This window comes from Urocitellus parryii, chromosome 5 (assembly GCF_045843805.1).
Source record: "Urocitellus parryii isolate mUroPar1 chromosome 5, mUroPar1.hap1, whole genome shotgun sequence".
Taxonomy (NCBI): domain Eukaryota; kingdom Metazoa; phylum Chordata; class Mammalia; order Rodentia; family Sciuridae; genus Urocitellus; species Urocitellus parryii.
The window spans coordinates 120,041,239-120,054,398 of record NC_135535.1 but is presented as its reverse complement, the minus strand read 5'-3'; the positions used below and the strand labels follow the sequence as shown (position 1 = coordinate 120,054,398).

At 46.5% G+C, this 13,160-nt stretch overlaps 1 protein-coding gene across 11 annotated transcripts in view; it reads left to right on the top strand.

Annotated features, from left to right (window-relative positions):
- Positions 1–3,850, top strand: part of Mical3 (microtubule associated monooxygenase, calponin and LIM domain containing 3) — a 198,040-nt gene extending 194,190 nt beyond the window's left edge. For all 11 annotated transcript variants that reach the window (XM_077798619.1, XM_077798621.1, XM_077798616.1 and 8 more), the window contains 3 exons: positions 68–167; positions 304–377; positions 468–3,850. In XM_077798619.1, the coding sequence (XP_077654745.1) occupies positions 68–167; positions 304–377; positions 468–652 (359 nt within the window). In that variant the 3' untranslated portion in view covers positions 653–3,850. The remainder of the gene's footprint in view (positions 1–67; positions 168–303; positions 378–467) is intronic.
- The last annotated feature ends 9,310 nt before the right edge of the window (positions 3,851–13,160 follow it).

The window sequence follows — 13,160 nt, the reverse complement described above, 5'->3', positions numbered from 1 at the left end:
ATTCCTGTGGGCCAGGGGAAACCAAGATACCCTCCCTTGCTGCCTGACACACAGTCTTTTTCGGCAGGCATGGGCAAGAAGGATGACCCTAAGCTGATGCAAGAGTGGTTCAAACTGGTGCAAGAAAAAAATGCCATGGTGCGCTATGAGTCGGAGCTGATGATTTTGTGAGTAGTCTGAGATTTGGGGGCCTATCCATGAGGGAACATAGGCACTGGGTCTGTCATAGATACACCAATCCTAACTTGGTGGGGTGAGTAGTTGCCCCTCAAGTCATTGTCTCTGTCTCCTTCCCCATCTTAGTGCCCGAGAGTTAGAGCTGGAAGATCGGCAGAGCCGACTACAGCAGGAACTGCGGGAGCGGATGGCAGTGGAAGGTAAGTGGGTGAGGGAAGGTGCACAGGGAAAGGCTGGTATGGGCTTCCACCTCCCGAGCCACACACCTTGTGACTTTGGCTACTCCTCAGATCACCTGAAGACCGAGGAGGAGTTGTCAGAAGAGAAGAAGATCCTGAACGAGATGTTGGAAGTTGTAGAGCAGAGAGACTCTCTAGTGGCCCTGCTGGAAGAGCAGCGGCTCCGGGAAAAAGAGGAGGACAAGGACCTGGAGGCGGCCATGCTGTCAAAGGGTTTCAGCCTGAACTGGTCCTGAGTTTGTGCCCATTACACTGCTTGGAATGTCAGCATCCACCTGGCTATGTTCTCCCAAACCACCTGGATCTAAGGTCCAAGGAAGCCTGGCACTTCCTGGGAGTTTGCATTCAGCCACCCACATGCTCATGTGCTATGGTGAAACCCCAGGTGATGATGATTATCTGAGATGACTCCGCCTCCTGAGAAGAGGCCCACCTGGACTTCCCACTTAAGAAAGAGGAGCAGAGCAAGAGATGTATGGTGCAGTGGGGAACCCCGCACGGTCCCTGAGGACCTGTTGCCTGGTGCCCCTTCCTTCCGCCAGCATGTTTGGTAAGAGAAGGGAGCTGCTCCTTCTCTTCAAAGACACCGCCACTACAGAGAGCACCCCGCAGAACAGGGAAGCTGCCTTCTTCATGCTCCCTGAAGCACCACCAAAGAAAGAAAAAAAACACCCCACAAGCAAGATGTGGATAGAGTATGGGAGAGGGGCAATGACCGGTCAGGGCAGTGACCACCCCAGCATTGCAGGGGAAGCTGAGGGATAGGCAGGCTCTGAGTTCATTATGCAAATTATGAGGATGCAAGAGGGGTCTGTCCCCAGCCCCCACACAACACACTGGACTCCGAGTGGCCAAATGCCCCAGGCCTCTCTCTGGCTGAGGCCCGAAGCCCATGGATTGCTGCATTTTGCTTTTAGTTCACAACCATTTTGACACTGGAAAGTACTAACTTTGGGGACAGGGGGACCCTACACATCAAGCCCCCCATTGACAGACAGGCATTGTCACAATTCAGCGCTTCACAGTGGGGCAAGAGATTCCCTTCTTCCTTGGTGTTTTTTCCTGTGTTTGCACATTGAAATGAAGCTGAGGACCTGGCAAGATGCTCAGCCACTTCCGATCTTTTTTGTCAATTAACTTATTTTTTTAATACTTGAAAAGAAGCAACTTCATTTTTATATCTTTACTAGAGACACTGATCACCTGGCACCTATGTGTAGGGATAACAGAGGTCTGCTAAGTCCTACACAGCCTGATTCAAAACTGACTGAACGCTTGTTATATGCATCTATTTATTAGCCTTCTTCGTAGTGTTACTGATCTGGTTGGCATCAGGGAGCAGCTTGAGACCCTCTGGGTCCTTGCTCACAGCTTTTCTGTCCCCCTGTAACTGTGTCCAGCCCTCTCCTCCTCCACCGGCACCCTGCTCTTGCTGTGGCACTGGACTTTAACATCAGAACCATTAATTTGTCAAGGATACATTTCAGCACTGTCAGCAGCCATGCTGAAAGGCAAAGATGTCTCTCATTGTTGGAATGTTGGCTCTGTAGGACCCATTGTTTTCTCAACCTTGGTACCAGGGTTTACGGCCCTCCACGCATATGTTAAAGAAGATTTGGGGATAAGCCCTCTTCTAGCTGGCTGAGAGGGTGTGAGTGGCTCCTGTGATCTGTCTGGCTGATAGGAATTCCCTCAGCCTAGCTGAAGGTCCAGCCAGACAGGAAAACATGTGCTGCTGCCAGTATCAACATTTAGGCTGGTCTCTCACAGACAGGCAACTGCAGCCCTGTCTTCCCTCCCCTGAATTAGAATCTTCTTGAGGTGGTAAGGGCTAATAAGTACCATGTAACTAGCTCTACAAGTCAAACTGTTCATTTTTCATGGTTCAACCAGAGAACGGGTGTATACAGTTCATCAAGCCACTGACTAAGAAGGTCAAGGGCTGGGGAGTGCTTGCCTATCAAAAGAATTAGCACATGGTCATCCTAGGGATGATTCCATCAGTGCCAGGCCAGTCTCTGATTCCTTGTGGGAAGGGCCGGTGTAGAATGAATAGGCCTGGCAATTCTTCAGATGTCCGTGGGGCAGGACAGGCCAAGGGTCCATACTGACCTTGGACTTCCCATGGGAACCACACTGTGCCTCAACTCGAACATTCATTCTAACTACAATGGAACAAAGAATCTGTCCTATTCTTCAGTTTCTCTAAAAGCTGCCATCTTTCTCCTGTGGAAATCCAGATGTGCTGCTAGCAACCATCACAACTCTGACTTCTTCACTTCCTGGTTTCTAGTGAGGCAACATCTCCATTTTTATTCTCTGTTCCTAAAAGTGGGGAGGAGGGTGTTCTAGATTCCATCTTCACACCCCAATCTTCCAGTAAAATTGGACTTGGGACAGGACTGTCATTGCCTTTGTGGCCTTTTACTAACCCTCTCTCTTGAATGCCACCACAACAGTCAAGCCCCAGCAGAGCTGCCTCTGTCCCTGTCACTCCTGCTAAGCCCAGAAGTAGGAATTGGTTTCCAAAGTGACTCAAAAGGGATGTGGCAGTAGAGCTGTGCTTCAAATTGCCTCGTGCAGCAGGAACACCAGGTTCTCTTTTGCCTCTTGCTGCTGCCCAGTCCCAGCCAACTTTGGCATCACTTCATCCTTCAAAGCACATGCTGCTCCTATTGTCACTCAAAAGGGGGCTAAAGATGGCAGAGAAGCCTCAACCAGCCTGTAAGATGCCCCCCAGTTTTCTATTCCTGACAGTGTTAAGGCTTCAGGTTCTCATAGAGCACTTTAAAAAATAAAAATTTAAAAATTTTTTAAAAAGCTCCCAGTTTGTAACCACTAGTTTGCAGTTGATTTTAGTGATCTGGTGACTTGCTACATGAAATGTTTTCCACTCTGGAAATGCATGCAGCTCCAAGCAGATTTTCTTCCCAAGAATTAAGTCTTCCCTTGAAGGCAGGGAAGCAGGGTATATATACATGCAGACACACACAAAATGTCGGAGTTTATTTGAATAAACCTATACAAGTTTATGTATAGTTGGGGATCCATGTTCAGCATCCCTGGTGGGCAGAAGACGGCCCCTAACTCCCAAGTTTGAGGCTGGCCAGCAGCTGTGTGTGGGATTCCAACCCCGTTAATGTCTTTGGACCTTTGCCCCCAGCAGCCACTCTAAAACTGATTTTGACCAGCAATGATAGACTATTCTTAACACTTTCAAAAGAGAAGAATTTTTTCAATGGAACAGAAAGGAGGAAAGAGTTAAAACAAATTTACAAGTTGAGGGTGTAGCTCAGTGGTAGACTATGTGCTTAGCATGCACAAGGCCCTGGGTTCCATTCCCAGCACTGCCAAGAAAAAAAAAAAGTTAAAAGGTGGTAATATCTGACCCACAAAAGGAAATGGACTGTTTTATGCGCAATAAAAGTTTTTAAAATAAAGTGTATTTCTTGAGTCATTTTAGTATACTTGGCAATGAGCCAGGATACATTTTCATATCACTACCTGCCTTTCTAGATAGGTGATATGTGTGTGAATCTTATATCTTATATCTAGTGTATATATGGGTGTGTATAGGGTTATTTAATGAATACAACTTCTTTAGCCTGGTGCAGTGGCACACAACCTATAATCCCAGCAACTTGGGAGACTGAGGCAGGAGGATCACAAGTTTAAAGCTAGCCTCTGCAATTTAGCGAGACTCTAAGCAATTCAGTGAGACCCTGTCTCAAAATAAAAAATAGAGGGGCTGGGATTGTAGCTCAGTGGTAGAGCGTTTGTTTAGCACGTGCGAGGCCCTGGGTTCCATCCTCAGCACCACATTAAAAACAAATAAATAAAATAAAGATATTGTGTCTAGTTAAAATAAATAAATAAAGATCAATAAAAAAATAAAAAGGGCTGGGGATGTAGCTCAGTGGTAAAGCACCTGGGGGTTCAATCCCCAGTACCACATACACAAACACACACAAAAAAAATGTGTGTGTGTGTGCTTTTCTTTGTTCTTCATATTCTGCTTCAGGCTGTCACTTGAGACACTATCTGAGGCAAACACCCACATTAGGTAAAAATCTGCCCTTTATAACTGAGCCTCAGTAGCATCTTGTAGGAAAGCATATTCTTTGAAATAGAGATTCTCAAAGTCTAAGCAATCCTAGGTTCCTGGCAGCCTTCCTTCCAGCTGGCCAGGGAGCCCAGGGGCTTGAGATTTGCAGTCTTCAGGCACAAATCATTCACATGTTTCAATATCCCCAAGTTCATTCAGTGCATAAAGCCCCAGAGGGGGTTGACATCACCTTTTGGCCTGGAATCATCCACAAGAGAACAAAAGGAAGAGTGCAAAGCAGCTCTTTTCCCTCTGTTCTCTGAGAGTCCTCCAAGGCACCTTTCAGTGCCATTGACCCCATCTGTGGTCTATTGATCTGTCAGTGAAGAGTAGTATCTCTGAGTTCATGATCATGGCTCCTTTTTAAGAAGTAAGGAAGCAGCAGAAAGGGGCAGACCAGCAACAGGAACATGAAACTGAATCTTGCAGACCTGGAACCAGTTTGAGTCAGTCACTGCAATGGAAGCTGCAGCCAGAGCATTTCAGCTACTCCAGAAGGAAAAGGGGCCTGGCCAGGACAATGGTGGGCATGGTAGGTAGGAAAGAGTAGGACAAAATCTTTTTGTTGTTATTTTCTGGCATTGTTTTTGTTGTCGTTTTCAGCATTGGAAATTGAACCCAAGAGCATTCTTCCACTAAGCTACATCCCCAGCTCTATTTTTTGGGGGGGTGGGAGGGTGGGGTACTAGGAATTGAGCCCAGGGTTGCTTAGCCTAATGAGCCACATTCCCCAGCATCCCCAACCCCGTTTTTTGTTTTGTTTTGTTTTTTTCTAGTTGTAGATGGTCACAATACCTTTATTTATTATTTGTTTGTTTTTATGTGGTGCCCAGGATCAAACCAAGTGCCTTAAGCATACTAGGCAAGCGCTCTAACACTGAGCCACAACCCCAGCCCCTCCCCAGCCTTTTTTAATGTTTTTATTTGAAACAGGGTCTCACTAAGTCCTTAGGGCCTCACCAAGTTGCTGAGGTTGGTCTTAAGTTTGTAATCATCCTGTCTCAGTCTCCAGAGTCACTGGGATTACAGGCGTGTTTTTTGATTTTGAAATAGTCTCACTCAGTTGCCCAAGCTGGCCTCAAATTTGCAATCATCCTGCCTCAGCCTCCTGGGTAGCTGAGAGTACAGGTGGATACCACTGTGCCCAGTGGATAAAATCTTATAACCGGCTCAAGTAGGAATATATGATGGCCTTCGACTCCTGATAGGAAAGATGATCATGGCCCAAGTAGAGTTGATGGCACCGGGTCCCTGTCACCTTTTGTTTCCAGAGGGGTTCTCTGGACCACAGCACCCAAAAGCAGGATTTAAGGACAATTGATGGCATCACCTGATGGCAGGAAATGGCGATTCTGTTTAAGGTAGGCCACTTTGGGCAACCTCAGAAGTCCCCCCCCACAAACTGCCAGAACTGATAGTTCCAGAACCTCTCCTGAACCCCGAATCTTCTCAGAGTCCCTTCCTAGGAATCACATTCAAAAGTGGAAAAGAGAGAATGTGCCATCTCATTTCACTTCATAAGCTGGCCAGACTGGCCCTCTTAAGAATATCCTCTTTTGTGTCACCCACTCAGATCATCCTTCCTGGTAATATCAAGTGAAGACTAAGAAACCAACCTCCATGGCCTGCTAAGCCAGGGAGCCAGTTAGACCAGGGCCTAGAGCCACATCGCTCTTCCGTTAAGGCTCCCAGACAGCGTCACACAGCTAAGCTTCATCAGGTAGTGATTTGGGGGCAGCTCCTCCTTTTATTTCCTACTCTAAGGTCTGTTTACAGTGGGGCTCAAACAGGAATTGGAATTTCAACTATTGTAGGTAAGTTACATGTGTCACTTGCTCTGCCCAACAAGCCACCTGCTACCCAGACCAGTGTGAGAAGGAGACTGTCTCCATGATGTGTGTGTGCTTTTCAGGCCCTCATAGGATTTCTGAATCAAAATGGACAGCTGATTCTGAAGTGTGGATTTCAACCTTTGGTTTCAACCAAGGGTGGGCCAGCTACGGAGGTGGCCCAGGCCTCAAAACTAGGCAGTATCTGAATTGAGGATCTCCCTGCAACAGTAAATAATGGGCCTGACAAAACTACAGGTTGCTTTGAATGGTCTCCATAGCGGGCAGTTATGGTATACTCCAAACCTAGAGGGAAGGTCCTTTATAAGTGGTGTGGAGCTGCCAAGTTCAGCTGCTGTGAAATGAGAACAAGGTTGTTGGTGTCCTTGCCCAGCCAAGAGAGAGTAGTAGGGAGTGTGCATCAGTGAATGCGGGGTTAACATTCATGTGTAACCCTCACCCTGCTGCTTCTCCTGATTTCATCCTTAGGCACATCACTTTAAACTAGTCAATGCCTCACTTTCTCTCTAAGGTGGGACTGTACCAATCTGCAGGATCCATGGGAGGACAATAGCTCAAAGGGTTTGAGTCAAGCCTGTGTAGATGCACATAGCTCTCTCATACTGGTCACTGGTGTGCATCTTGGAGAAGGGGTCATGAACCTCCAGGTAAACTGAGCGTTGACCAGATAGTCCCAAGGTCATTTCCTAGCTATCTTGTTAGCCAACATAATTATGCACTTATTTTTAATTTTAAGTGTTAGACTAAATCCTCTGGTTGTTCTCACACACTCATCAGGTACAGGTTAATATAAGTAAGCCGTATGCTTCCAGAACATTTATATTGGCCTCCACCCTCCCTGACCCTGAAGCCAGTTCCATCAGATCTGCTGTCCCAGCAAAACAGCTCCAGAACATGCCATGGGGACGTCCTCCACAAAGCCATTGTCAAGGATAAGAGATTTTCCAGATAAAGGTTAGAGTGTGAGGATGCTGAGCAGGAGCCAAAGGAATGAGGGTCTCCTATACACAGGTGATTGGCCCAGCAGGCAATGAAAGAAGCAGGAGAGAGCCCTTTTAAACACAGAAGGTGTGGCTCCCAGCCTGTCTTCAGGTCTCTCTCCAACAGTCCAGATGCCATGTCTCTCTCCTTGGGAAAAAATAAAAAGGATGCAGTAGCAGCTGACAACCAATATCTTCCTCCCAGCTGCATTTCATTTTATTTAACTATTTTTTAAAATATTTTTGAAAAATAAAATATTTTTTACAAATGTTACCAGGGCCAGATCACTGAATGCCAGCTTCATATTGTGATTGAAAACATTTCTGGCACCAGTAATGAAGGTTTCCAGCTTTCGACAAGTTGTTCTTATCCTGCGCCGGGGGGTGAAGCTCAGTGGTAGAGCACTTGCCTAGCAGGCGTGAGGCCCTGGGTTCCATCCCCAGCATCAGAAGAAAATAAAAGAAATTGTCCTTAACCCAACCCATGAAAATCTGGGGGAAAAGGAAGGTCAGGTCAAGGAGTGTGGGCCTAAGACCCCCACTTCCTGGGCTGACTGCCAACACAATGTTGGACAGTCATGGGCTTGAGCCCTCACTCCATGAGTTACTGGGAACAACCAGCTGACGAGTTGCCCCCATTTCTCCCTCATTTTTGGTCCTGAAGCCCTGTCCTTGGGCTGTGACAGCACTTGGTCATTCAACCACCTCAGCAAGCAGGTAAGAGTCAGCAGAACCTCAGTTCCTGAGTAGTGGCTGCCCCAAGTGTTTCCTCCCAGCTACCCAACAGGGCCTTAGCCTTGTCCCTGGGAGGCAGCCTGGGGCCTTCTAGAATTCTCTTAAAGAAAGATATTGTGCAGAAGCATTGAGAACAGACAAGTTTTCTCAAACACTGTGCCTGAGAAGAATGGGTAAAGGAGAAAATTTCATGTTGCAATAATTTTGCAGTAATTTAAATACAAAATATGTCCCAGCCAGTGTATGTGAAATCATTCCAGAGAAGAGATCCACTCCCCTGGAACAGGACATCCCCACCAATCCTGCTCATGATCTTTGGAGTTGTTCTGTTGGGAGGAAAGAGGGAAATGTGGTCATTTTTCCTTCGATTTGCATTGACTTGTTTGCATTCCTCATGTGGCCAAACACTGAAATAAAGCTAATCGTTATTTTTTCCCTTCTGTATGGAAAAGGATAATTTCTCCCTTTAACAAGCAAAGTTACACCCTTGGGGAGCTGGGATGTGCTCATAAAACTGGAGCTCCAGGGATGGCTTCCCAACTTGAGGCCCCAACATGGAACCACCTACCTACTAGGCGAGGGGCTGGTTCCCATGAAGTAAGGAGAGCTATCCCCTCTGCCCCTCCCCACAAGTTCCTGTGATGTCTTCCCCTCCCACAGACCTCCAGGGGTTTATTTGTTTGTTTATTGTGATGGCAAGAATGTCACTGCCAACTAGTAAGACTTTTCCTTCCTGTCCTTCCCTTGGCATTTGTTTATCTTTTATTAAAAATTTTTAATTTTTTTTTATTTTTAGTTGTAGATGGACACAATGCCTTTATTTATTTATTTTTATGTGGTGCTGAGGATCCAACCTAGTACCTCACACATGCTAGGCAAGCACTCCACCACTGAGCTACAACCCAAGTCCCTCTGTTTATCTTTTTTTTTATATTTATTTTTTTAATTATAGGTGGACACAATGTCTTTATTTTACTTTTTGTGGTGCAGTTTATAGGAAAGACAGGAAGTCATAGTGTTGGGTTGGATGTGGGGAAAATCCGGCACAGGACAGAAGGTGATAGAATCTTCATGTAGGGAAGGCACACATCTCCTGGCCTTGATGACAAATCCTGTCACAGGTCCAGTTCTGCTTTGCATGAGGCTACAGGAATGGGAGAAACACAGCCCCTTATTCAAGGGACAGAGTCCCACTCTTGCACCCACTCACCCCGACACATGGCATTCATCACCTGTGCACCTTAGAACATAATTCTGTATATAGTGACTTGCCCCGTCTTTCTTACCATCCCTCACTCTAATAATTGCCATAGAGCACATTTAAGCCAGTTATAGCCACCCCAAGCCAGGCCCTCCCAATGCCTTCCCTTTACAAATAGGATTCTGCCAACAATCCAAAGGGCTGACTTCAGTAAGGGTAGGGACAAGATGAAGGATGGCAGATAGCACAGAACTCATGACTAGGTCATTCCTGGGGGCCAAATATTGGAGAGCCTATCTCTTTGGCAGAGTCAATCCCACTCCCCCCTGGGAAAGTTGCTTGCCCCTACTATGGCCTGTCTGAGCCATAGCCAGATGCTGGAAAGGTCTTTGCCTTCCAGAGCTTCTTTGCCTTAGAAGTTAGCCCTCTAAAGTGGCTCTGCTTTACTTACTATCAGCTATGGTTTCTGGCCCAAATAGAATAGCCCAAGAGGAAGGACTGCTGAAGGTAATTTTGGAAATCCCAGACTGGTCTGCTAGTTCAGTGCAGATGCTGAGTCACACAGGGCAGAGCTTCCCCAGGGCCACACCCACCTTCCTACTTGGTAGCTCACAGAATGGGAATGGGCACACTGCCCCTCCTTCCAGTCCACTCAGACAGCTCAGATGTATAGTGCTAGACATTACTTTTATCCCAGACCCTGTTCCTGAATCTCACCATCTCTTCCCTCTCCTTCATCAGGATTTGTTGGCCTTTCTTCTCAAGAGAGTTCTACTTTCCAAAACTTACCTATCCTTCAAGGTCCAGGGTTAGACTGAGTGGTTGGAAAGTACCTTGGGGAGGTTGGGGAGCTGGCTCAACCAGCCAGCCATTAAGGGATCCTGCCCCTACAGGCTGCACCCAGCTTCCTCCCAGGGGCAGGATAATCATCCCTCCCTCTCACCCACTTCTTCCCCTGCCTCAGGCACATTTCCTTCAGCCCTTTTCAGGCCACCCAGACTGGCCTTCTTAGGTAGCAGGCACCTTACCCTCATTTTTTCCTGTAGACCCATGGTAAGAGACACTGGCCGGACCCTTCCTTTGAATCCCTTTGGATCTGTTTTGGATATGATGGGGGCCAGAGGGGGAGTTCTGGGAGGCTTACTATTTGAGTCTTGGAGGGTGCTGTGGTCTTTAGAAATGAGCCACCATCCTTCTGCTCTCTGCAACTTTGATGTTGGCTGAGTGAGCCCCCTGCCCTAAGACCTCGTCATAGTGAGCAGCTATGGAGATCTAAATGTAGGCGGTGCTCTGCACATGGCCCTGCATCTCTTCTGTCCCCTCGGCCCCCAGATGGTATATATGCATCTCCACTTTGCCACCCTGGATCTTGGGCAGAGATTGGCTGTCAGTTTCCTTCTCAGAGGTTAGAAGATGGAAGTGGCCAGGATAGAGAAAGCCTTGATTCCACAGATCAGAGGTCAGCTCAGTCTTAGGAGGGAGCAGTTGGGGGCTTGGAATAGAAAGGGGTGTGAGGAGATGGGCACTGGGAGATGGGGTCTCCAGAGCCCCACCCCATCTGGATTTGTCTCTGGGGAGGTCAGAGGCCCCACAGCAGGCCTCTCCACCTGCAGTTTGCAGGGACAACATACTATAAAAGCAGGAGAGATCATGGACTCATTCACAGCCTGAAACAATATTCCAGCCCTGGGGCCAATTGTGAACAAGTCAACCCTGTCCCTGACTTCTTAGAACTCAGCCAACTAGCCAATGGAGTTCTGCTTCCTCCCCTCTTTTTTCTCAGATTAGCATTGTGATTAGAGGTCTTCTCTGTCCAACCAAGCTTTTTCCTCTCTTCTTTCTCAGATATCACCTCCCTCCAACTTTTTCTCAAAGTCTGTTTACCAGAGGATACAAATGGCTACTTTTTTTCCCCCAAGATCTTTTTCTTCTTCTTTTCCTTTTTTTTTTGTACTGAGTATTGAATCCAAGGGCACTTCACCACTAAGTTACACATTCCCAGTCCTTTTTAACTTTTTTTATTTTTGAGACAGGGTGTTACTAAGTTGCTAAAGCCAGCCTTGAACTTGGTAACCTCCTGCCTCAGCCTCTGGAGAAACTGGGATGACAGGCATATGTGACCATGCCCAGCTATAATAAAGCTACTTCTCTGCTGAAGTAGCTCTACCACTGAGCTACATCCCCAATTATTTTTTTTATTTTTAAACAAGGAGCGTGTTTATTGTAAGAACAAATGTAACAAAGTAACAGACTTCTCCCAGAAGCAGGGGAATCAATAGGAAAGTACTGATTTGTTCTTTTCATGGGCTTTGGCCCTTCCTCCTCTTTCTATCTTCTCCCCTTCCACACTCTCCTTATTATCACTCACTGGTACCCCATGTCCATGCATCTTAGTCTTTTTGTTGGACCTCCCCAACACTCATATCCACAAGCACTTTTGTGAGCTAGGCCGTTGACCTCATTGGGAGACCCTTTTTACTCTTTCTGACCAGACCTGGACCTGCCCGTCCCTTCATCATTCACCATTCTGCCCTGGCTGCCCACGCAGTTCTGAATCTCCCTCACCTCAGCCTCCTGATTAGCTGGAACCACAGGCCAACATCACCACACAAAGTTCTAAGCCTATGTTCTCAGCTTAAGCACTTCACTGTTAAAACTGAATCCACACCAGACAAACCTCTGTAAACTTCACTTCAATGGCAACTTTGTCTGGTAATACAAGGTGTGGCCCAAATCTAAGCACCCATCCCTCTGGTAATTTAGGCTGTCTCTTCCCCTCCATGCTCCCTAACAGGGAGTATGTTAAGAGCTGTGTGCTAAAGTACACTTAACCACTGTTTCTGGATTTTCTGTTCCTGTGTTGACTGAGGGTAGAGGCCCAGTTCGGTGACTTAATAGATGCATGATATTGTCCCAGTCTTTTTATTTTTTATTTAGAAACAAGGTCTCACTAAGTTGCCCAGTCTGGCTTTGACTTGGAATCCTCCTTCCTCAGCCCTCCAAGGTGCTGGGATTACAGCACATACAACATGAAACCCAAAGTACTTTTGTACAAAGATGTTACTCATTGGTTACCATGGAAATGCAAAAACAAAAACATGGTGAGGTTTTTTTGTTTTGTTTTGTTGTTTGGTGCTGGGTATGGCACCCAGGGCCTCATGCATAGCAGGCAAATGCTCTGTCACTGACATACACCCCCCAGTCTCCTGAGATATTACTTCTTAATTGGACTAGTAAAAATTAGAAAATTAGATCATGCCAAGCACTGGTGAAGATGGAGAGAAATAAGACCATCAAGCCTTATTGTGGCAACATAGATGGAGTACAATTGCTGGGGAGAGTGGCTGGTCTTACTTGCTCAGGTCCATCTCATGTCAGTAGTTCTGTTCCTGGCAGTCTGTTCCTAGATATCTCTCTAAAGAAATTCTCATTCAAGCTCCTAGTCCATGTTTGAGGATATTTACCTGAGAGTCATCTGTCACAACAGAAAGTTGAAGGTAATCTTGGGTTCCATACTTTGGGGAACAGATGTGTAAAATGTGGGAGATGCCCACAGTGAAGCACTCTGAGGCACTAGATATGTAGCAACATAGAGGAATGTTACAAACAGTGCTGAAAGAAGAAAAAAATGATATTAAACATATTAATAGATGCCTTTGAGAAAATACCAGGCTATATACAAATAAACGATATGTGATGTGCAGGATGGTTCATCTTCCTCTCTGTTTCCACATGAAACTGTGCCAGATAGTATTAGATGCATCTTCCTCAAACCAGTTTCCAGCCCTGAGTTTCCCTCTTTCCTTGCCCCCCCCACCTGCTTTTTTTTTTTTTTTGTACCAGGAATTGAACTCAGGGGCGCTTAACCACTGA